This window comes from Trachypithecus francoisi, unplaced genomic scaffold, assembly GCF_009764315.1.
Source record: "Trachypithecus francoisi isolate TF-2019V2 unplaced genomic scaffold, Tfra_2.0 Lachesis_group1, whole genome shotgun sequence".
Lineage (NCBI taxonomy): Eukaryota > Metazoa > Chordata > Mammalia > Primates > Cercopithecidae > Trachypithecus > Trachypithecus francoisi.
The window spans coordinates 158,872,028-158,898,263 of NW_022681454.1; the positions used below are offsets into that span (position 1 = coordinate 158,872,028).

At 38.1% G+C, this 26,236-nt stretch overlaps 1 protein-coding gene and 1 non-coding gene across 5 annotated transcripts in view; both read left to right on the plus strand.

Annotated features, from left to right (window-relative positions):
* Positions 1-26,236, plus strand: part of KLHL2 (kelch like family member 2) — a 118,681-nt gene that overhangs the window by 37,424 nt on the left and 55,021 nt on the right. For all 4 annotated transcript variants that reach the window (XM_033215608.1, XM_033215610.1, XM_033215609.1 and 1 more), the window contains one exon: positions 19,004-19,166. In XM_033215608.1, coding sequence (XP_033071499.1) covers positions 19,004-19,166 — 163 coding nt within the window. The remainder of the gene's footprint in view (positions 1-19,003; positions 19,167-26,236) is intronic.
* Positions 8,568-8,714, plus strand: LOC117086586. The gene has a single exon (XR_004438462.1). It is a non-coding gene; the product is annotated as a U4 spliceosomal RNA (small nuclear RNA).

Below are 26,236 nucleotides of genomic sequence, written 5' to 3' on the forward strand. Positions count from 1 at the left end.
AGTGTGTCCATTTTATTGGTGGTGTAGGGCAGGTTGTTGTTTTGCTTCAAACTAGAACTGCTGGGAGTATGCTATGTAGATAGTGTTTTACTCTGCATATTCCCAAAGGAAGGACGTCACATGAAGGGGCTTACATGATACCAGGCCTGTTGACATAGTTGAAAAAGCTTTAAGTTGGCTTAATAAAAAGCCTGCCAAAGTAGAGAAATCACCAAAACAATACATGTGTACCCTAAATATTTTAACCTCAAACATGTAGGTTTACAATTGTATGCCAATCTTTGTTTGTAAAACTAAGTATGGTCAGCTGTTTCAAGAGCTGCAGGTCCTTTTTTGCACAAACCACACCATAATCATGCACCAACTATAATTTCCAGGCTTTCTTTTTCTTTTCTTTTTTTTTTAAGTGCAGCAAGAACTGAGACACTTGAAAAGAAATCTCAATGCAAAATCTTCTTTGAATTATACAGTTTCTCTTTCATTCCTCCCATGTCTAATTGGATTGAAAACATTTATTTTTTTTCCAGTAACACATTGATCAAGCCGCTCCAAAGCAGCCAAGTTAGTTTTCATAGAAAGAGCTCTTTTTACATTCACATTTCATTGAATTCATTTACTTAAATTGTGTAATTTCAATAAGTGCAAGTGTCATAAACAGATGTGGGAGGAAATCCAACACATATGAGTTGGTAAAATGCATCCCAGCTGGAGGAGCAGATGTGTGCAAGCACAGTAGAGTGTACTTACTGAGGTCATGGAGAGAGTTGGTTCATCAGGTGAGTAGGTAAAGTGGATTTTGGTGAAGAGTGCTTTTGCTTTTTGTATTTCTATATTGTGTGAGTAAACATTGAAATGAAATTCCCATTAGGTGGAGATTTGTTTTAAAAATCTGTCTTAAAAATAAGACACTCCATCAGTTAAACAGTCATTGATGGAGTATCTGATAAGTACTCGGTCCGGTCCTGGTGCTACAAAAAAAAAAAAACAAAACAAAAACAAAGCACAATGAATACAGTATATACTTAGACTGGGTTTGGATCTTGGCTTTGCTGTTTAAATACCATGTGACCTTGCCTAAGTTGCTTAACCTCTGATTGGCATTGGAGCTTGAGCCAGAGATGAATAGGACTAGGCATAGGAGCACTGACCTGATGGAGCAAGTACTCAACAAGTATTTTTTGTGTGTTTGTGTTTGTTTTTTTCTGACATTTTCAAAAAAGTAATTTTTAAACTGAAGGTATGCTGGGCACAGTTTCTCACACCTGTGATCCCAGCACTTTTGGAGGGATGCCAAAGGAGGTAGATCACCTGAGCTCAGGAGGTCAAGGCCAGCCTGCCCAACATGGTGAAACCTCATCTCTACTAAAATTACAAAAGTTAGCCAGGCATGGTGGTGCACACTTGTGGTCCCAGCTACTCGTGAGGCTGAGGTAGGAGAATCGCTTGAATCTGGGAGGCGGAGGTTGCAGTAAACCAAGATCGTACCACTATACTCCAGCCTGGGCAGCAGAGTGAGATTCCATCTCAAAATAACAACAACAACAAAAAACTGAGGGTAGCATGCAGTCCAAACTGAAATGTTTAGAGTTGAGTTACAAATTCAGGTCTGAATGAGATGCTGCAGAGAACCTGGCAGCAGGAGTTTTGTGGTGTTGGTAGTGGTGGTGGCATCTACTGTTAGGCTGGTGGCAGTGCCTTTATCCAGGAAGAGCTGCCCTGGGTGAACACTCAAGCCTACAGCTTTTAAATTTCTGGCTTGTGAAGAGACTTGATAAGGGCTGGGCAATTGTAATGACCACAACCAAGTAAGTTTGAGATTGTGAAGGGTCTGCATGCCCATAGGAAACTGGGCAGCAAACCCAGGATCTGGGGCTTGTTATGTGGGGCATTAGGAGTCATGCTGTGGCTTGGCAAGCATTAGGGTACTTAGGGGAGCATATCACGTTTAGAGCAGCAAGATTAACGCCAGACTGTAGACACTGATTAGGTGCCCAATAAGCTTTGTGGTATTGGTCAGGATTAGTTTAAGACCGAATTGAACTGCCCTTGAAGATCTAAGATTTTTAAGACCTGTAGCTGGATCAGGCCAGATCAGGTATGGATGAAGAACCACTTTACTGCTTTGTATACATGGCTTGCCCTTTACCTTCTCTATATCTAAGCTATTGAGCTTACCTCTTTATTTTCACTGCCAGTATTGATCCTGATGAATTCCATCTTTCAATCAACAGTTTATTAAATATTTATGGGGTATCTATTCTATGCCAGACACTGTTCCAACCATTGGTGTTACAATGCCAAGCAGGACAGATAAGGTCCCTGTCTTGAAAGGCTTTACATTGTAGAGGAGGGGTAGGGACGAGACAAATAATATACCCATAGATAGAGAAACAGGTGAATTTTACATTATTCCCTGTGGAGGAGTCATTTGAGCAGAGACTTGCATGAAGAGAAGGGAGTGATGTAAAAGTAAAGACAGAGAACATTCCAAGCAGAAAGAGCAAAGGACCTGAGATGGGAATAAGTTTGGCACATTTTATGGACCAGAAAGAAAAGGACGATTATTATTTGAGCAGACTAAATGATGAGAGAGTGGAGAAAGATGAGATTAGGTTAGAAAGGTAGATAGGGCCAGATAAAGCGGGTTTGTAGCCTATGATAAGGAGGTTTGGTTTTGTTCCCGTTATAGTTTGGGCAGGGAATTTATGCTTTAGACAGGTTGTTCCCCTTTCCCATCTGCTAGGTGGAGGATGGACTGTGGGGGCAGTAGAAGAAGTTGGAGGCCCTTTAGATACCTGTTGGGGTAGGCTAAGTGAGAGACTAGTGGCTTGGGCCTGGGTTGTTGGCGTGAGATGGTGAACAATAGATTTGGGAGATATTTGGAGGTAGGGCCAATGGAATTTACTAATGGATTTGCATGATGGGATGGAGGAAGGAGAATGATCAAGAATGGCTCCTCCATTTTTGGCGTGAGCAACTGGGTGGATTATAGTGCTGTTGTCTGAGATAGTGAAGACATGGGATGGGGATATATATTTGGGGTGGTGGGAATTAATGGTTCTATTATGGTTGTGTTAACTTCTACCAGTTGGACTTTTCAGTGGAGATGCTGAATAAGTTGGTTCTGTGATGGGAAGGGGTCAGGTTAGGGAGGTAGATTTGGCATATTGGTGGCATATTGAAGTGAACGAGGTCACTTTAAGAGGTAGTGTAGACAGAGAAAGGAAGCCAAAGACATAATCTGGGGCATTCCAGATGTTAGATGAGGAGATGAGGGAGATGGAGTACTGGTGTCGTAGGAGGAAAAGCAGGTGTATGTGGTGTCACAGAATGCAAGTTCTAGAGAAGAAAGTGCTTCAAGGAGACAGTGTTTGGCTCTGTCTGATGTTCCTGATAGGTCAAGAAAGTGAATTGAGCCATATCAGTGTAGGTGTCATTGCATTCGTTTGCCTGAGACAGTCCTATTTTATGCCTGTTAATCTGGTGTCTTGTCTGATTAGTGTTTATTTTACTCCAGAAATGTTCCGGTGTGGATGATAAATTATATGGTCACACTGGTCATTAATGACCTTGGGAAAAGCTATTTAGAGGTGACGGTGAGAATGAAAACTGGTTTGGAGTGGACTAAGAATAAGTGGACTCAGAGAGTACCGACAATTCTTTCAGTGCCTTTTCTGTGAAAGGGGAGAGAATGTGCTGGCTGAAGGGGATGATGAGTTTAAGGGTGTTTTTGTTTGTTTGTTTAGTTTTGTTTTTTGATGGGTAATATTTTAAAGCATGTTTTTATGTTAGTTAGAATAACCTAGTAGAAAAGTTAAAGTTGATGTGATAAAGGGTAGAAAGAAACAAAGGGTATAATTGCAAAAGTGAGAGAGGTTGGCATCCAAAACAAAATGAAGGGGTTTACCTTAGATGGGAACAGGAAAACTCTGTTAACCAGAGAGAAGGCAGACTGTGTTGTCAGATACAAGTTAGTGGCTTGGATGGTGGAAAGGTAGGTATTTTATCAGCTTGCATATAATTATGAAGGCTGTGGCAAGTAATCAGCCAAAAGGAAGGTGAGGAAAAGAGATGCTGGAGATTTGAACTAAAGATGATAAATCATTGTCTTGCAAAGGATGAAGGTGAATTTACTAGTGAAGTGCAGTCGAATTGTCAGGACATATTGGGAACTCCTTTGAGATTTGCAGTCATAAATATCAGGTAGAATGGTTGTGTGATTTTCTTCAGCCATGTTAGACTACTTTTACTTAGGTATAGAGATGATGAATGTGTTAGTTAACTATTGCCACAAAAATGCCACAGAACAAAGTATGCCAAAGCTCAGTGGCTTAATAAAAAAATCATTTATTCTTATGGATTTACAGATTGGCTGAGGATCAACTAATCTAGGCTGAGGTTGGCTGGGTGATTGGCTCTACACCATGTTTTAAAATTTTTTCTGGAATAAGAAGTCTAGAATAAGACTACATGAGTGGGGTAGTTGAGAAAGAATGGAGGAGGAAGTGGTAGTTGGAACTCAGGAAACTGAGATGTTCTATTTGGATGTGTATGTCATCAAAAATTGTCAGCAATTGTGGTGGAGAGATTGGTGATTTAGGTTTTAAAAAGTTCTCTCTCTCTTGTGTATTTGAGTTAGCGTGACGACAACACTCTGGGGTGATTGTAGTACCGTACTAAATCTTCGATTTAGAACCACCTGTTCCATCTTAGTATATTAGATGAAGTAGGCCAAGTAAAAAAAGTCATCTGTAAATGAGTAGGAGTGACTGAGGTGTCATTAGATGGTCCCAATGAGGAAGGTGAGCAGATGTGTGCTTCCAAGGAGTAGGGGTTTTTGGAGAAAAGAGAAAGGAAGTAGCAATGGGAGCCACATCTCCAGGCCTTGGAGCAGCATTTTTGTTTTTCAGGTGTGGATGGTGATCAACTAGTGGGTCAAGAAACAAACTTAGTAGGTCATTATTAGCATTTAAGAGAAAAATGAGAGACGAGAGTAGGAGATGCTATTCAAGCCTAAAGTCTATTTCAGAAGAAAATAGCAGATCCTAGCAAGTCTGTATGTTTTGTGAAACTTTGAGTTCTAGGTTGTGAGATAAAAAGTCTTACTATGTAGTGTGGTCAAAAGAATTGGAAAATTCAGCTGTAAGTTACTTGGAGTGTGAGAGAGAAAAGTTTCATAAATAGTAGAGATGTGACTGAATATGTTATTGATTATGCATAAATACAGTGATTTTTATGTTATTTGTGTATGTATTTTATTTTTCTAGACTGTATTCTTTAGCATGCATTTCTAGCATGGAAATACCCGATAGTTGACTAATAGATGTTGACTGCCTGGATGTCAGGAAGACATAAGTACTCAGTGGTAATCCAGAAAGTATGCTTTATTTTCTACGCTGGCTCATGGTGCAGGTCCTGGAACAAGACACAGAGATTCAGCTGGACCTGCTTGAGATGGTGAGCGATGAAGGTGACGTCACAGTGGGGGTTAGACATCGCTTGTCCAGTCTATTTCTTGGCTTTGCAGGTCTAGAGACTATTTTGTTAGCTCCTTCAGAATTGATCAGACTTTTGGGAAATAGCTCAGACTAGCCAAAATCAGAACACTAATACATGAACCATAATGATCTTAAACTAATTTTCAGAGGGGTAACAGGTGTTTCTAGGGACTATGTTTACATTATCCGGTGTACATCATTCTCAGGATCTGGATACCCAAGTGATAGAATTGGTAATCAGAGCATCATTTGGTTAGCAGGGAATCACAAGGAAAGGGAATTTACTTCAAAGGGATAATGGAAAGTCCTATTAAACTGGCATCCCACTGCAAAACATACCTTTCTAGTGATTTGAGTATTGATTACATACTGTGAAATCCAGTATCTCCTTACCTTTCATGGTACTGGGAAAACTCTGACGAATAATTGACCTTTGGATAACCCATTTCTGAATTTTTTGTAATCTGGTAGTTGTGTTTTTCTGTCCCCAAGCACTTGAGGATGTGCCAAACTCCACCAGACAACAGTGGTTCATTGACGCAGAGATTCTCAACTAGAGGGCAGGGGGCCCTGGTATTTTTAATTCTTATTTATCCTCTTATGGAGATTTAATAATGTGGACCATTTTAAACCTCACGTTAAAAATAGTTTCTTCTGGCCGGGTGCAGTGGCTCATGCCTGTAATCTCAGCACTTTGGGAGGCTGACGTGGGTGGATCACAAGGTCAGGAGATCGAGACCATCCTGGGTAACACGGTGAAACCCTATCTCTACTAAAAATACAAAAAATTAGCCGAGTGTGGTGATGGGCGCCTGCAGTCCCAGCTACTAGGGAGGTTGAGGCAGGAGAATGTCGTGAACCCAGGAGGCGGAGCTTGCAGTAAGCCGAGATCACCCCACTGCACTCCAGCCTGGGCGACAGAGCGAGACACCATCTCAAAAAAAAATAAAAAAGTTTCTTCTGACAGAGACTATCACTATATACTTGATTATGTTTTGAGCTTAGTTACAGTCACGTTCCAGATCTGCTCCTCCAACACTGCCCTCCACCCATTTTGAGTGGATGACCATGCTTCGTTTGCAGCCACACATTTAGAAGTTGCCAAGTAGCAAGGAGTTCTGTAGAAAGTTCATCTTCAAGGTGAACAGAAACATCTACTGAGCAGTTTTTTAAATGTTGTTAATGACTCCTCAAGATAAAATCATTTGAATTGCATGTATAATGCTGCATATTTACATTAATGTGGAACAACTCAGAAAATGATAAGGAGCCCTTAGTTTGGCTTTCTGCTGGTAAACTTCATGGCCCAATAGACTTTGGCTAATTACCGTATTAAAATTCAGAGCTCAAATCTTAAATTTATTACTGACTTCAAGAAGGGCCTTGAGTAAGATATTAACCTTTCTGTTTCTCAGCTATTAAATGAGGCCAACAGTGCTTTGCCACTGCATTGAAATGATGTAAAAATATACCGGTTAAAGCTTGCAAAAATATATAAATGCTCTATAAATGTTGAGCAGAAATAAGAGATGGGCAGGAATAAAAAGACTTAGGACCAAGAAAAAGAATAACTCATTAAAATTATTTGGGATCACTGGGTAGAAAATAGCTCATATGATTTTTCTTTCCCTCTTTATATTCTGAATCAGGACATATAAAAAATGTCCCTAATTTGCTATGGAGTTCTCTCTGTCTTGTGCATTTGAGTTGGTGAGGAGACCACCCTCGGGTGATTGTATTACCATGCTAAATCTTTGATTTAGAATCACCCATTCTATTGGTTTGACATGCAGTGGCTGGAGAAAAAGTTATGTATCTCCCAGCAGTGTCTATGGAGGGCTTATTGCTTTTCCATTTCTGTTTTCTTTCTCTTATGAGATGGAAGTACTTTGTGAGTAAAAGGGTTTGGCAGATGATGTGCTTGGTAAACACAGGTTAAAACTTAAAAAAAAAATACATAAATTCGTGAATCAAACCTTCAGGATTAGTGGTTGTTTATGATATAACCATGGGAACTTATATCATTGTAATGAATTTATCTGACATTCTAGCACCCAGAAATCAGTTACCTTGATATTTTATCACTTTACCTGATTAGTACTAATTTATTATTATCCAAATGCATAAAAATTTAAATTATTTACCATTTGAGTTTTGATGTTAATTGTATTTTATTATATTTTAAGTCTGAATTTGGAAATCCTCATAGTTTTAATCAAAATATTAGACTAACTAGAACATCCGGTCTCCATTCTAGTTAAATTATTTTTATTCAATATAAGAATATAGAATTTAAAAAGTCTTATTTAAAATTTAATATGGAAAGGCCATTGAGCTCAGCTAGTTTGAGAAAACCTAGAAACCTTAGTATAAGAGCATCTAATAAAACTAGATGGATGTGAAACCCAAAGTGGTTTTTAAAAAATTTATTGTTCAGAGCAAGGCTAGGTACTCTAGAAGCATTAGTAATTGAGTTACTTGTGGCTTTGTATTATTAAAATATATGGTCCTTGAAGTTATCTCCACGGCTGAATCATTTTGAGATTCATGTTTTAAGTAGTTTCATGTGGTACATAAAAGGCATTTATCTTGATGAACAAAAAATGACTCCATCCTGATTATGATTTAGCATATTATAACAGCGTCTTTGTAATTTGAACTAGAACAAGAAAAATAGAAACAATTCAAAATCCTTATTAGAAATAAATCCAGTTCAAAGTGGATTTTTTTTTCTTGATTTGTGATGTTTGCCTCATGTTGTGTAGGTATGGAGCCTGTGTATAGGATAGCACATTTGTTTCAGGCTGGTTGCTAGTGTTCAGTCCAGTCCAGGTGGTCACAGTCTACAGTTGTTAAATTATATGTTCTGGCATGTTTGGTTTGACAGCAGCCAAAGGTTTTATAAACCCTAGCATTATTGATGTATAGTCTTAAAAACTATTGTTACCTCTTGGACCTTAACGTCTTAATCTCATGGTTAGGTTAGTAAAATTAATGTGCTTCTGATAATCTGGTTTAAGTGTATTGTGCCTTTTCTTAGGCTATATAATTTATGAAAACTTTATTTCTAGCTTTGTACAGTGGCAGTATCATAGCCAATGAGGTTTATCTGAGGCATGATTATTGCTAATTGAAAACTTTATTTCTTGGGAAAATAGAATATAGCTATATCACTGACACAGATGCACAAGCTACTGTTTTAAAATAAGTTTATTAGTGCTAGTTTAGAAATTTGGTCACGTAAATGCATTTTTGCGGGATTGCCTCTTATTTTGGATTCTATCAGGTAGGATTATTATTTTCTATTTGAAAACTTATTTCATGGCTTATAAATGCTGTCCGTTGACCTCTGGTTAATCTATTATGGATTTAAAGTACAGTTGTCCCTCAGTATCTGTGGGAGATTGGTTTCATGACTTCCCTTAGGTACCAAAATCTAAGCATACTCTAGTCCCTGACATAAAGTGGCATAGTATTAATATTTGCATGTAACCCATGCACATCCTCCTGTATACTTTTTTATTTTTTTGAGACGGAGTCTCGCTCTGTCACCCAGGCTGGAATGCAGTGGTGCGATCTCGGCTCACGGCAACCTCCGCCTCCTGGGTTCAGGCGATTCTCTTGCCCCAGCCTCCTGAGTAGTTGGGATTACAGGCACCCACCACCGTGCCTGACCACTTTTTGTATTTTTAGTAGAGATCGGGTTTTGCCGTGTTGGCCAGGCTGGTCTCAAACTCCCGACCTCAGGTGATCCACCCGCCTTGGCCTCCCAAAGTGCTGGGATTACAGATGTGAGGCACTATGTTCAGCCCCTCCTGTATACTTTAAATCATCTCTAGTTTATGTACAATACCTAATACAGTATAAATGCTGTGTAAGTAATCATTAATATGGTATGGTTTAGGGCATAATGACAGGGAAAATGTTTGTACATAATCAGTACAGATGCACTATTTTTCCTGAATATTTTTGATCTGAGGTTGGTTGAATCCCATGGAGGGTTGACTGTGTGTACTTGATTGTTTTTCCCCTAGTGGGATATAATTTACATACCATAGATCTTAACTGTACAGTTTGCTAAGTTATAACAAATGTACAGATCTATTAATCCACACCCAAATCAAGGTATCGAGCATTTACAACCTCAGGTCTTTTCTCAATAAATCTCCCACTCCCTTTCCAGGCAGCCACTGATGTGATTTCTATTATAATAGATTAGTTTTTCCTGTTCTTGAACTTCACATAAATAGAATCATACAGAATGTATTTCTTTTAAGGCTGATTTCTTCCTCATAACATATTTGTGAGAGTCATCTATGCTGTTGTGTATTTCAATAGTCATTCCTGTTTATTGATGAGTATGGCATTGTAAGGGTTTACTGCAGTTTAGCATGTTAATGGATATGTGTCTCCTCTGACTAGAGACAGGATGGGATCCAGATCCAGTGCTGCCAGCTGTAGGAGTGAAGGATGCAAGGGCAGGAGCCAAGCCATCATTAAAAAGACCAGTAGAACACTTTCTTTACTATGTCCACTATGTGTTAAAAATACCTGGTGTGGAAGTGTTCAGTAGTTCGTTCTGTTCGTGTCAACATTGTTTTATTTTCTAAGTTTCCTGAGATCAGAGGAGCTTGTTGTCCATTAAATTTTTCTAATATGATGATAGGTTATAGCTGTGTGCCAAGTCCATTTAATTTTATAATAGGATTGTTTGTTATAGCAAATACTTTAGAAATGTTAGTCTTTTTAAAGCCATTATTAGTCTTTATTATTACTGATAACATTTCATCATGTGGATTTACCATATTTTACTTAATTGTTGCCATATTGTTAGATCTTTAGTTGGTTCTGGTTTCTTTCCTACTCTTATAAGTAATGCTAAAGTAAAAGTCACTTATGTATCTTGTTCCATTTTTTGAACTTTGTTCTCAAGGTAGGTTTTCAGAAACATAATTTTAGGGTCAAATGTTTTGAACGTTTGTATTTTTTGGTATCTATTGATCAATATTCCTTATTTTCTAAGATAGTTGATTAGTTTACAGGGACAGCAAAAATATGCTAAGGGACAAGGCTTACTATAGTTTGAATATATATTGTCTGGAAAAGTTTTGTTGTTTGAATTGGGAGGTGCTAGAAAGAAAAGTAAAAACATTTTGTATCGTAGTTATAAAATGCACTCTCATGGTTTTATATTTATTTGATAACTAATGAGGCATCAAGTACATTTCTCATTTTTGTATGCTATGTTTCTTCTTTTGCAAATTTTCCCTGATTACATCTTTTATGTTGAGAATATTTGGTCAAAAAAGGAAGCTACCTATATTGTGAATGATCTGGGATAAAACGTCTTCTTATGCGGGAGAGAGTAAATCTTGCTGTTCCATTCTCATGGGGTAGAATGTTCAATCCAAGAAAAAAAGCCTTGAGTCAGAGCTGATGTACTGCATAGTCATTGCCATGCATTGTGTTAAATGGCTGACTGATATTTAATTTTTCAGCAACCTTGAGAGGTAGGTGGTGTCTTCATTATCCATTTGAGCCACTGTCAAATAAGTTGGACTTTTAAGAGAAACCTTGGGTTAAAAGTAGTAGAAGTAGCAACTGGAAAAAGGATAGTGTAGGAGAGATGGCTTTTAGTCTGCCTGAGGCCGCTTTGCCCCCAAATTTGTTCTCTCCATACTACCTTTGCTTTTCTACTTCATTAATTATAACGTTGGAAATTCCACCAATTGCAGTTGTGTTCTGCTTAAAAATCAACCTCTCTTAAAATGTTAAAAACCCCTAGAAGGGATTTATTCTGGAAGATCTTGTGTTATTAGCCATTAATATGAGCTAATAAGATAGTTTTTTTGTGTGGGGGGAGGTGGTTGTTTTTGTTTTTTTTGAAACTCTGGGACATACCTATTCCTAGGGGTGGAGTGTTGGGAGGAGGCAGGCGAGGTTGCATGTGGGGTACAGGAAAGGAGAAGGAAGAAAGTTTCCTTCCTGTTTCTGGGACGTAGGGGGCTGGCCCAGTGCAGAGTTTTGACACAGGAAATGTTTGTCCTTGGCATCCTGCCATCTCCTTATTCATACTTCTACATCTCAAAACCCTACGCCTTAGCTGCAAAACCCAGCCCTCTGCTATGTGCATCCAGCCATGACTCTCCACCCAGATCTGCCTTTCTTGTCACTAAGTGTTTCATCTTCTAAATGCATCACCCTTGCCTGCCTCCTCCCCACACTCCTCCCCAAGCTCCACCTTGCAGGATAACTACGGCTAGCCGAGTCAAAAACAACAGCAACAACAAAAGCTGTCTTTTCATGCTTGTATGTTTTCTTAGATATCTAGAAGTTATATGTATATGGAACAATCAGAACCCTTGGTAGTCTTTTCCTAATAAACAAACTGCTAATGGCTCAGGATTTAAAAGACATACTGCATAAATTATTTCTCCCTATGGAATAAATGCCCAAGCTGAAAATAAACTACACATCCTAATAGCCAAGCAGAAGGAGTATACTTGTCTAAGCGAAACATCTTATATGTAATTTGGCTTGTCAGACAATGTGAAGTAGGATGAAAGCATCTTACTTTAAAATGTGCAGCTGGTGTGAGAATGTCACACGGATGCTAATTGTTTGGCTCAGTGTCTTCCATTTCTCATGCTCTACAGTGTCTTCACTAATCCTTGGTGTCTTCTCCCCCCGTTTCTTTGTTCATTGCAGAAAGTATAAAATGTGCAGCCTTATATCTGTCTCCATTGGTTGGAAATCAACATATACAAATAAAAAAGTTTTTTTTTTTCCTATTTTACAAAATGACAACATTTTAAGTTAAATTTATTTAATCGGGGGCTATGTCCTTCTACTTCATGTTTCTCCAAACTCTAAAGCTGTTGCTGTTCACCGAACAGGAATAGTAACGTGTAGAGCCTGGTGACTGTTCTACAAAACACTGGCTTGATGATCAAAGGTCTTTCAGACTCCAAAGGCCTTTCAACATGCCAAAGTGAGGCAATCTCTAGTGAGTGGAGGGTAGTACTTCCCGGAGAAGCCACAGTCCATATATAGCTCCCCTTAGCTCTTGTTATATTTGCTAGCATTGTAGAAATCCAGAAAGACATTCCTTTACTTCCTTCTCCCTGACATTCTTTTAAATAATATTTGACCATTTAAATGGTACATAGAAAATGTACCAGTTAACAAATACATAAAATCTAACAAATACATAAAAATAAATAGGAAATGTTGGTATCACACCTAACCAGAGACAAACCCTATTCACAATTGTGGTATAGCCTCTAGTACTGTCTGTTGTTATGTACACGTGTGTTTACCCAAAAAAGGGGTCATACTGTAGATCCTTTTAGAAACTAGCTTTTTATATTAAATGTATTAGAAATATTTTTCCAAGTCACTAAATATTTGTCTACTGTATCTCTTTTAAGAGCTGCAAAATATTCAGTTTCACTGATATTATAGAATTGACTTCATTTTTCTCTTGTTATTGGACATTTAAGTTCTTTTCAATTTTTTATATTTTAAACAGCACTATAATTAATAGTTCTATAGCTAAGTATATTCACATTCACAGTTTGTTCTATTGTGTAATATAACAGCTTGGGGTTCTTCTGCAAGCAAGGCTTATGTGCAGTTCATTTATTTGGGAAGTGATCCCAAGGAGCCACAGTAAGTGAATGGAGGACTTGAGCTGGAAAGGAGGGAAAACCAGTTCATAGGTGCAGTACAGATCTGGCCATAGCTACATGTGACAGGACCTTTGAAAGCCTTATGAAATATGTCTCAGAACTGTCTTCTAGGAGAGTACCGGGGGAAGTATTTCTCTTCCTTTGATCCATTCTTCACTAGTCAAAGGTGGTCCCACAGCATTATTTCCCACATACTTCCAGATTGTGTGGGTATGAGCCCAGTGCATCACTGAAGTCCTAGGATAGGAAGCCAGAGAGAAGTATGGGTGGGGGCTGGGGTGAGGCCCTGTTACGTTACATCTTCAGAAAGATGGTCAAAGCCTGCTAGGGCCTCGTTGCTGCAGTAGTGGCTTGAGCCAGAAGTAAGGCTGAGGGACTTTGTAGTAGGATGCAAGAAGTGTCTGGTACACATACATTCCTGGAAACAGAGTTTGTAATTTTGTCTCAAAGGACACACAGAATTGTATCTCTTAAAATACAAATACACATTGGAGTCATAAAATTATGTTCAGGTTGATTCATTTATGAGGTATACATTCTAAGACCTGCGGATGTGGCAGGGGGCGAAACAGATGCAATCCTACTGCCACAGAGCTTACATTCCTCTGCAGGAAGGTAGTAAACGTGGGAACAAATACATAACATCAGTGCTGACAGCAGTAGGTGCTGGGAAGCAAATGAAATGAAGCAGTGCTGTTAGTAGTGACTTGAAAGGGACTGAGCCCATGCTGAGAACACCAGGTTCTCATGATTTTAGATGGCACACAGATAAACTCAGAGTGAAGAGATTCGGGGTTGGGTCGATGGAACAGAACTAAAGGAGAAGGATGTAGGAAGGAGGGGCGAGGGCCTTTTTACATTCACTGTGTGCTTTACATTTTTCCTAGAGGCAGATATACCCAAGAGAGAGATTTTGGCTTTTGGAGTGTGGCCTTCCCTCAGTATATACACTATATGGAATTTAATTGCTCTTCGATTCTTAGAAAATATCATTAATATTCAAAATATATAGCAAATTATAATTGCTTCATCTTTGATGTTTTGGAATATACTTCAGGATCAGGATCATAGCGTGCCTTGGGGTTATTTTAAATCAATCTCAGGGTTAACACCAGTGCAGCACAAATAGATGGAAATTTCCATTAGATGGTGACTGGGGGTTTATTGTATCAATGTAATTCTACTTCATAGACGAAGCAGCACTGTTCACCTGTTCCTTTGCTTTAGAGAGCTCAGAAAACAAGTTTCAAAGACATAAATTTATTCATTGGACCTTTTAGTTACAATGCCCAAGATATTTTTGTGACCTAAATAGCAAATTAAGAAATCACCTCTTTACATTGCTAGGTGTTTCTCACATTTGTTACCACTAGTACAGTTTATCCACTTCAGTAGAAAATAAGCCATGGGATTATGATAGCTCCAGATTAAAGCACATTCTTCTTTTTCAGTGATATGTAAAACCACAGGATCAGAATTATATTAGATATTGAAAGATTAGAATATTAAATCTGATCTCCTAAATCAGGGTTTTCCAAATTCTGATCACTTGTAATCATTTGTGTGCCAGCTTCAAGATTTTGCTATATTCTACAGGTGCTGATGCTATTACATTTTTGTTTTTCTCTACAATGAGTCAATTTTTGCTTAAATAAGTTTACTTGAGAAGGAATGTTTATATTATTGTATTATTGAAATAAATGGAAAATAACTTTAAGAAATATATTTCTAACTATGAACCTATATTCTTTTTTTTTTCTTTGAGAAGAGTCTCACTTTGTTACCCAGGCTGGAGTGCAGTGGCGTGATCTTGGCTCACTGCAACCTCTGCCTCTGAGGTTCAAATGATTGTCCTTCCTCAGCCTCCCAAGTAGCTGAGATTACAGCTGCGCACCACCGTGCCTAGCTAATTTTTGTATTTTTAGTAGAGACAGGGTTTCACTATGTTGGCCAGGCTGGTCTTGAACTCCTACTCCTGAGCTCAAATGATCTGCCCACCTTAGCCTCCCAAAGTGCTGGGATTACAGGTGGGAGCCACCAAGCCTGCCCTGAACCTATATTCTTAACTGTTGATGCAAGAAGTTTATCTGTGCATCATCTAAAATCATTATGCACATTTTGGTTAGTACTGCTCTCATAGCAGGCGTGGCCTGTCCCATACCAGGTGTATGACCTTTAGCAAGTTACCCAACTTCTCCTACCCTCTGTATTCACTTGTGTACTATGGAGATAATGAGATATTGTCTGACAAGTACTTAGCACAGTGCCTGATGTAGTAATTACTCAGTAAATGGAAGCAACTGCAATAATGTATTGTTGAAGTGGTTGTTGCCTTTATTATTATTCATGAAAAGGACAGTGTTGGAGATTTAGAAATTATACAAATACTTCCATTCTGCACCTAAATTTGGGGTTGAAGGTATTAGAACAGTAGACCAAAGAGTTGACCAATTTAATTATATCCCTAGCTTTCCATGACTCGCTGTATGACTTGGTCAAGCCGTTTAACCCCTCTAGGGTGTGGTTTCTTCATCACACAAATTAGGAGGTTTGATTTGATTTGATCTCAAGACATTCAGCTTGCGGGGTGCCAGCTGTTTGAGTGGTTTTGATCATGGGATGTGGTTTATCTGAAGTCAGAGCATTTTAAATTTTGTTTTAAGTGGCTGTTTGACACACAAAATAAGCTAGGAGTCGACATGGCCCCAGCTGTTTTCCTGTTTTCATTATGAGTGACTGATGGTCACGAGGCGTCATGTTAGCAAGCTGGGTCAATTAGTAATTGCTTTTGAAGCTGAAGTATATAATTAATTACATATATGAGCTGTTGAAGTTTAGTTCTAGTAAAACTACATCATAAAACCAAGGCAATTTCAAAAGATTGACAAAAGAAAAATATGAACAAACTTTTTGTACATTTGACTTACCTTATTTTATGTTTAATATATATTTGTCAAGCATGTAACCACTTTTCACTGTCATCAATAAAAATTATATGTGAATATATTCTAGCCACATGGACCACTGTTGAAATAACTTTTATATTTCTACCTAGATGACTTGTTATGCCCCTTCCAGATAGGAGAATCTACAGTTTTATGAATTTCAATCTCCTAATAAGGTAGATCTGAACTTGGTAATGATTAAGTTCAAATCAATAAAGCCAAATAAAATTTTAAAAGCCTGCTATAAATATATACATATATATAAGTGTGGGTGTATATATTAGTATAATATACCAAAGACTATTTTTTTTCACTCAGAAATATATTTTAGAAATTATCTCATTTATTTCCTCTTTTGTTTGAATGACTGCCATTGAATAGATGATTCTAATTATTTAATCAGTCTCCTTATGATGGACATTTGGGCTTTTTTCTAACTTCTATTACCCACAATAATGCTGTAATGAATATCTTTCACGTGAGATTTTGTGCATATGTTAGCATATCTATAGTTTAAATTGCTGGGTCAGAGGACATGTGCATTGGTAATTTTGAATTTGAAATAAACAAATTGTTCTTCATGGAGGTTGGACCAAAATGTGCTCCCACCAACAATGTGTAAGTGAGCCTATTTTCTGCCCAACCACTTTTTCCTCATCATTCTGTGTGACCAAACAATTTAAACGTTACACTGTTTTCTCTAGGAAAATGCTAATTAGAGGGGCGATCGTACTATTTGTGCAGATTTCACAGAGATCGAATATTACACTGAAGACCACTTTCTAAACTATATGTAGAAATTTAATTTGCTGAATTAAATGGTTAAGCATCTTGGAACGCACTTTATGTTGCTTTAGAGCGCAATTACACTGGCATGGAAAAACCTGCAATTTGAAAATTATCAAAAAATTAAAGCCTTCTGTGGATATTCATTCTCATAATGAAACCTACTATACATATCATGCAAAAAGTTTTGCTATAACGTTATTTATACTTTATTTTCTATTTTTATTTTTATTTTTTGAGACGGAATCTTGCTCTGTCACCCAGGCTGGAGTGCAGTAGTGTGATCTTGCCTCACTGCAACCTTTGCCTCCAGGGTTCAAGTGATTCTCCTTCCTCAGCCTCCTGAGTAGCTGAGACTACAGGTGTGTGCTACCACACCCAGCTAATTTTTGTATTTTTAGTAGAGATGGGGTTTCACCATGTTGGCCAGGTGGTCTCAAATTCCTGACCTCAAGTGATTCACCTGCCTCGGCCTCCCAAAATGCTGGGATTACAGCTGTGAGCCACCACACCTGACCTATTTTTCTTAAACTCAGAAGGAAAAGTCCTTATGTCTAGATACTGTTTCTCTTTTTTCTTGAGCCTTTAGGTTCATAAGTTAAAGCTTCTGTGCTTCCTTTAAGAAAGTAAGAAGTATGTTACAAAGAGATGTGAATGATGTCTTTCTTTTCTATGTTTAGGACTTATTCCATAGATTTAGGAAAGTCATAACATATAGTCATAAACCATTATTATTTTTCTGTCTTTGGGCTGCAGTGTAACATATATGAATGTCAATTTCTGAAGAAACTTAGGTCTTTTTTTAACACTAATGTAGTCTTTTCTAAAATTTACCATTGTTCGAATAGTTGAAGGTTTTTTTGTGGGGTTTCTTTGGCTTTTATGAAGGATCACCAGATATTCAATACCTTTTTTTTGAAGTTTTTCCTCCTTAATTTGACTTTCAAATATGATCCTTTATATAACACTGTAATAATTCACTTACAAGGAAAAATATTTTTCTGTTATTGACTTATTTGAAAAGTACTTGTAGTGTTGGAAATAGTATTTATAGTGAAGATAGTGGTTCAATCCTACAGAATAACCTATAATTAATATAAAATTACTTGGAGTTATTCAAATAAAATGCAAATTAAAGTTATTAGATAATCACCTATTACATTTTCCTTGTTAGCACATATATTACATTCTAGAGAAGCTGTCTGCTTACAGGTAGAGGCTGTTGTTGAATTTTAAATTGTTCTACCCCGTAAGGAAAGCAGTTGTTATGATACTCACACAGTGGAAAAACAGGCCTTCAGCAAAATGAGGCTTTGTTGTGATATGGATTACTCTGGGGCCACTCCTTCCCCACAAATCACTGAAACGCATGACTGCTTGAACTAGGAGAACAAAACCATTTTCATTGAATCACAGCACCCCCCAGCATCCTAATAATTTACGGGTTTTGTTGTTGTTGTTGTTTGTATGTGTGTGGTTTTTTTTTTTTTTTGATGGAGTCTCACTCTGTCACCCAGGATGGAGTGCTGTGGGGTAATCACAGATTACTGCAGCCTCAACCTCTCAGGCTGCAGTGATCCTCCCACCTCAGCCTCCTGAGTAGCTGGCATTACAGGTACGTGCCACCACACCGGGCTAATTTTTGTATTTTTTGTAGAGATGAGTTCTTGCTATGTTGCCCAGCCTGGTCTCAAACTTCTGAACTCAAGCGATCCTTCTATCTTGGCCTCCCAAAGTGCTGGAATTACAGGTGTGAGTCACCATGCCCAGCCAAGAATTTGTGTTTTTAGAAGTCAAAGGAACATTTTGTTTATGCTTATAAAACAAACCATGAATCTAATAAGATCTGATAACTCATATTCTTCTGACCAAGGAGAAGAGACCTTTGAAAGATTCCATGGAAATTATGGGGAATGTGAAGAGTCATCATTGTTATTGCAAATAATTGTTACATTTGTTTTCTATGGAATATGGGGGTATGAATGCAGATAATAAACTATGGCTGAACCTCTTGTGTAGAAGTGGTCAGAGAGACAGTGTTTTTCCGGCCAAGTGCCTAAGAATATTAATGTGTGTGTTGCAGGTACTTCTCCCAGCAGCTGGTCTCTTACAGTTACAGGATGTGAAGAAGACTTGTTGTGAATTTTTGGAATCCCAGCTTCACCCTGTCAACTGCTTAGGAATCCGGGCTTTTGCTGATATGCATGCATGTACCGACCTTCTGAACAAGGCCAACACCTATGCAGGCAAGTGGAGTAGACCTCAGCTGAATTTGGGAGGAAACTGGCTTGATTTTTGATATGATTCCACAGTGGTCTCTGGAAAGTCATGTCATATTTCTGGATCTGGGCTTTATAAAAATACATTTAAAATCTTATAATGGTCACCCTGCATAACTGAAGCATACTCATAAAATTCTGAACTTCACAAACAAGCAACTGTACATTGGGATTGGGCCTGAATAATAGCTAGGAATAGCTAGGGTTTTGTTTTGTTTTGTTTTGTTTTTTTGAGACGAAGTCTTGCCCTGTCACCCAGGCTGTGGTGTGGTGGTGCAATCTTGCCTCATTGCAACCTCCACCTCCAGGGTTCAAGAAGAATAGCTGTATGTATTTTTCTTTCAAATTGTTAAATGAATAGGCATATGAGAAAGTGTATGCATGTGAAGTTATTTTAGCTCTAATTTTTTATGTTCTTTTTTTTTTTTTTTTTGCATTCATGAAAACAATTTTGTGGCTTAAAAAATCTTCAGAGCAGGCCGGGCGCGGTGGCTCAAGCCTGTAATCCCAGCACTTTGGGAGGCCGAGACGGGCGGATCACGAGGTCAGGAGATCGAGACCATCCTGGCTAATACCGTGAAACCCCGTCTCTACTAAAAAATACAAAAATGCTAGCCGGGCGAGGTGGCGGGCGCCTGTAGTCCCAGCTACTCGGGAGGCTGAGGCAAGAGAATGGCGTAAACCCAGGAGGCGGAGCTTGCAGTGAACTGAGATCCGGCCACTGCACTCCAGCCTGGGCGACAGAGCGAGACTCCGTCTAAACAAAAAAAAAAAAAAAAAAAAAAATCTTCAGAGCAGTGAAATGTAGATACGTTTGGTGGAGTAGAAAAGTAGACCACCAATAGAAGCAGCCCACTCCTTGCACAATGGTTCCATGGCCTACTGCTGGCATCTCCCTGTGGTGGAGGGAGGGCCTGTTGCTGTTTTCAAGGAGCCCTTGCTTTAGCTGCTGTTCAGGTCCTTCAGGCCTCTCATCTCTGCAGTTGGGGAGGGGAAATTGTTATAGCTTTGAATGTACACACATAGTTCACAAATGTAATCTATATTTTATTTAAGATTTATAAACAATTAAAAATATATATTAAAAGTGATTATTAGGAAATTTCTTTCATTTTTTTAGTTTCTTTATGCTTTCATTTAATTATTACATCCTTTTTTGTTGTTGTTGTTCTAATAGCTTTAGGAGTACAAGTGCTTTTTGGTTACATGGATGAATTGTAGTCATGAGGTCTTGGATTTTAATGTACTCGTCACCTGAGTAGTAGACATTGTACTCTAATTGGTAGTTTTTCATCCATCACCATCCTCCCAACCTCCCCACTTCTGAGTCTCCCATGTCCATTATACCACTCTGTCTGCCTTTGCATACTGATAGCTTAGCTCCCACTTGTAAGTGTGAACATGTAGTGTTTGGTTTTCCATTTCTGAGTTACCTAACTTAGAATAATGGCCTCCCATTTCATCCAAGTTGCTGCAAAAGACACTATTTCTTTCTTTTTTTATGGCAGAGTAGTATTTCATCATATATATACACACATACGTACGTATATACACATGTATATATGTATATATGTCTGTGTATATATATATAACATTTTCTTTATCCACTCATTGGCTGATGGGCACTTAGGTTGATTCCATATCTTTGTAATTGTGAATTGTACTGTGATAAACACACACATCCAGGTGTCTTTTTGATATAATGATTTCATTTCCTTTAGGTAGATACTCAGTAGTGAAATTGCTGGATTGGATTTTAATTCTTTGAGGAATCTCCAGACTGTTTTCCATAGAGGTTGTACGAATTTACATTCCTACCAGCAGCATATAAGCATTCCTGTTTCACCACATCCACGCCAACATCTATTGTTTTTTCACTTTTAATAATAACTATTCTGGTTGGGGCAAGGTGGTATCTGGCTGAGGTTTTAATTTGCATTTTCCTGATGATTAGTGATGTTAAGCTTTTTTTTTTCATGTTTGTTGACCATTTGTGTATCTTCTTTTAAGAAATATCTGTTCATGTCATTTGTCTGCTTTTTGATGGGATTATGTGGTTTTTTCTTGCTGACTTGTTTGAGTTCCTTTTAGATTCTGGATATTAGTTCTTTGTCAGAGGCATAGTGTGCAAATATTTCCTCCCATTCTATAGGTTGTGTGTTTACTCTGGTGATTATTTCTTTGGTCTTGTGGAAGTTTTTTTTTTTTGTTTAATTAGGTCCCATTTATTTATTTTTGTGTTTGTCACATTTGCATTTGGGGTCTTTGTCATAAATTTTTTTGGCCAATGCCCAGAAGTTTTTCCTAAGTTTTCTTCTAGAATATTCATGGTGTCAGGTCTTAGATTTAAGTCTTTAATCCATCTTGGGTTAATTTTTATATGTGGTGAGAGATAGGAAACCAGTTTTATTCTTCTACATATGGCTATCCAATTTTCCTAATACCATTTCTTGAATAGGATGTGCTTTCCCCAGTTTATTTATTTATCTGTTTTTAATACTTTAGGTTCTGGGGTACGTGTGTACAACGTGCAGATTTGTTACATAGGTATACATGTGCCATGTTGGTTTGCTGCGCCCATCCACTCGTCATTTATATTAGGTATTTCTCCTAATGCTATCCCTCCCGCAGCACCCCATTGCCTCAACAGGCCCCGTTGTGTGACATTTCCCATTCTGTGTCTGTGTGTTCTCATTGTTCAACTCCCACCTATGAGTGAGAACATGTGGTGTTTGGTTTTCTGTCCTTGCGATAGTTTGCTGAGAATGATGGTTTACAGCTTCATCTGCGTCCCTGCAAAGGACATGAACTCATCCTTTTTTAATAGCTGCATAGTATTCCGTGGTGTATATGTGCCACATTTTCTCAATCTAGTCTATCATTGATGGACATTGGGAGGTTCCAAGTTTTTGCTATTGTGAATAGTGCCACAATAAACATACGTGTGCATGTGTCTTTATAGTAGCATGATTTATAATCCGTTGGGTATATACCCAGTAATGGGATGGCTGGGTCAAATGGTATTTCTAGTTTTAGATCCTTGAGGAATTGCCACACTGTCTTCCACAATGGTTGAACTAATTTACACTCCCACCAACAGTGTAAAAGCATTCCTATTTCTCTACATCCTCTCCAGCATCTGTTATTTCCTGACTTTTTAATGATCGCCATTCTAACTGGCCAGAGATGCTATCTCATTGTGGTTTTTGATTTGCATTTCTCTGATGACCAGTGATGATGAGCATTTTTTATATGTCTGTTGGCTGCATAAATGTCTTCTTTTGAGAAGTGTCTGTTTATCTCCTTTGTCCACTTTTTGATGGAGTTGTTTTTTTCTTGTAAATTTGTTTAAGTTCTCTGTAGATTCTGGGTATTAGCCCTTTATCAGATGGGTAGATTGCAAAAATTTTCTCTCGTCCTGTAGGTTGCCTGTTCGCTCTGATGATAGTTTCTTTTGCTCTGCACAAGCTCTTTAGTTTAATTAGATCCAATTTGTCAATTTTGGCTTTTGTTGCCATTGCTTTTGGTTTTAGTCATGACGTCTTTGCTCATGCCTATGTTCTGAATGGTATAACCTAGGTTTTCTTCTAGGGTTTTTATGGTTTTAGGTCTTACATTTAAGTCTTTAGTCCATCTTGAGTTAATTTTTTATACAGTGTAAGGAAGGGATCCAGTTTCAGCTTTCTGCATATGGCTAGCCAGTTTTCCCAGCACCATTTATTAAATAGGGAATCCTTTCCCCGTTGCTTGTTTTTGTCAGGTTTGTCAAAGATCAGATGGTGGTAGAGGTGTGTTGTTATTTCTGAGGCCTCTGTTCTGTTCCATTGGTCTATATCTCTGTTTTGGTATCAGTACCATGCTGTTTTGGTTACTGTAGCCTTGTAGTATAGTTTGAAGTTAGGTAGCGTGATGCTTTCAGCTTTGTTCTTTTTGCTTAGGATTGTCTTGGCAATGTGGGCTCTTTTTTTGTTTCCATATGAAATTTAAAGTAGTGTTTTCCAAATCTGTGAAGAAAGTCAGTGGTAGCCTGATGGGCATAGCATTGAATCTATAAATTATCTTGGGCAGTATGGCCATTTTCACAATATTGATCTTCCTAATCATGAGCATGGAATGTTCTTCCATTTGTTTGTGTCCTCTTTTATTTTTTGAGCAGTGGTTTGTAGTTCTCCTTGAAGAGGTCCTTCATATCCTGTGTAAGTTGGATTTCTAGGTATTTTATTCTGTTTGTAGTAATTGTGAATGGGAGATTATTCTGATTTGCTCTCTGTTTGTCTATTATTGGTGTATAGGAATGCTTGTGATTTTTGCACATTGATTTTGTATCCTGAGACTTTGCTGAAGTTGCTTATCAGCTTAAGGATATTTTGGGCTGAGACAATGGGGTTTCTAAATATACAATCATGTTATCTGCAAACAGAGACAATTTGACTTCCTCTCTTCCTCATTGAATACCCTTTATTTCTTTCTCTTGCCTGATTGCCGTAGCCAGAACTTCCAACACTGTGTTGAATAGGAGTGGTGAGAGAGGGCATCCTTGTCCTGTGCTAGTTTTCAAAGGGAATGCTTCCAGTTTTTGCCCATTCAATATGATATTGGCTGTGGGTTTGTCATAAATAGCTCTTAGTATTTTGAGATATGTTCCATCAATACCCAGTTTATTGAGAGTTTTTAGCATGAAAGCAATTGAATTTTGTTGAAGTCCTTTTCTGCATCTATTGGGATAGTCATGTGGTTTTTGTTGTTGGTTCTGTTTATGTGATGGATTACGTTTATATGTTTGCATATGTTGAACCAGCCTTGCATCCCAGGGATGAAGCCCACTTGATCGTGGTGGATAAGCTTTTTGATGTGCTGCTGGATTTGGTTTGCCAGTGTTTTATTGAGGATTTTTTCATCGATGTTCGTCAGGGATATTGGCCTAAAATTCTCTTTTTTTGTTGTGTCTCTGCCAGGCTTTGGTATCAGTATGATGCTGGCCTCATAAAATGAGTTAGGGAGGATTCCGTTTTTATATTGATTGGAATAGTTTCAGAAGGAATGGTACTAGCTCCTCTTTGTACCTCTGTTAGAATTTGGCTGTGAATCCATCTGGTCCTGGACATTTTTGGTTGGTAGGCTATTAATTATCACCTCAATTTCAGAACCTGTTATTGGTCTATTCAGAGATTCAACTTATTCTTGGTTTAGTCTTGGGAGGGTGTATGTGTCCAGGAATGTATCCTTTTCTTCTAGATTTTCTAGTTTATTTGCATAGAGGCATTTTATAGTATTCTCTCATGGTAGTTTTTATTGCTGTGGGATTGGTGGTGATATCCTCTTTATCATTTTTTATTGCATCTATTTGATTCTTCTCTCTTTTCTTCTTTATTAGTCTTGCTAGCAGTCTATCAATTTTGTTGATCTTTTCAAAAAACCAGCTCCTGGATTCATTGATTTTTTTGAAGGGTTTTTTTGTGTCTCTATCTCCTTCAGTTCTGCTCTGATCTTAGTTATTTCTTGCCTTCTGCTAGCTTTTGAATTTGTTTGCTCTTGCTTCTCTAGTTCTTTTAATTGTGATGTTAGCATGTTGATTTTAGATCTTTTCTGCTTTCTCTTGTGGACATTTGGTGCTATAAATTTCCCTCTACACACTGCTTTAAATGTGTCCCAGAGATTCTGGTACGTTCTGTCTTTGTTCTCAATGATTTCAAAGAATATCTTTATTTCTGCCTTCATTTCGTTATGTACCCAGTAGTCATTCAGGAGCAGGTTGTTCAGTTTCCATGTAATTGTGTGGTTGTGAGTGAGTTTCTTAATCCTGAGTTCTAATTTGATTGCACTGTGGTCTGAGAGACAGTTTGTTTTGATTTCTGTTCTACATTTGCTGAGGAGTGCTTTACTTCCAATCTGTGGTCAATTTTAGAATAAGTGTGATGTGGTGCTGAGAAGAATGTATATCCTGTTGATTTGGGGTGAAGAGTTCTGCAGATGTCTATTAGGTCTGCTTGGTCCAGAGCTGAATTCAAGTCCTGGATATCCTTGTCATTAACCTTCTGTCTCGTTGATCTGTCTAATATTGACAGTGGGGTGTTAAAGTCTCCCATTATTATTGTGTGGGAGTCTAAGTCTCTTTGTAGGTCTCTAAGGACTTGCTTTATGAATCTGGTTGCTCCTGTATTGGGTGCATATATATTTAGGATAGTTAGCTTTTCTTGTTGAATTGATCCCTTTACTATTATGTAATGACCTTCTTTGTCTCTTTTGATCTTTGTTGGTTTAAAGTCTGTTTTATCAGAGACTAGGATTACAAACTCTGCTTTTTTGTTTGTTTTCCAGTTGCTTGGTAGATCTTCCTCCATCCCTTTATTTTGAGCCTGCATGTGTCTTTGCATGTGAGATGGGTCTCGTCAGTACAGCACACCAATGGGTCTTGACTCTTCATCCAGTTTACCAGTGTGTATCTTTTAACTAGGGCATTTAGCCCATTTACATTTAAGGTTAATATTGTTATGTTTGAATTTGATCCTGTCATTATGAGGTTAGCTGGTTATTTTGCCTGTTAATTGGTGCAGTTTCTTCATAGCATCGATGGTCCTTACAATTTGGCATGTTTTTGCAGTGCCTGGTACCGGTTGTTTCTTTCCACATGTAGTGCTTCCTTCAGGAGCTCTTGTAAGGCAGGCCTGGTGGTGACAAAATCTCTCGGCATTTGCTTGTCTGTAAAGGATTTTATTTCTCCTTCACTTATGAAGCTTAGTTTGGCTGGATATGAAATTCTGGGTTGAAAATCTTTTCTTTAAGAATGTTGAATATTGGCCCCACTCTCTTCTGGCTTGTAGGGTTTCTGCCAAGAGATCTGCTGTGAGTCTGATGGGCTTTACTTTATGGATAACCCGACCTTTCTCTCTGGCTGCCTTTAACATTTTTTCCTTCATTTCAACCTTGGTGAATCTGACAATTGTGTGTCTTGGGGTTGCTCTTCTCAAGGAATATCTTTGTGGTGTTTCTCTGTATTTCCTGAATTTGAATGTTGGCCTGCCTTGCTAGATTAGGGA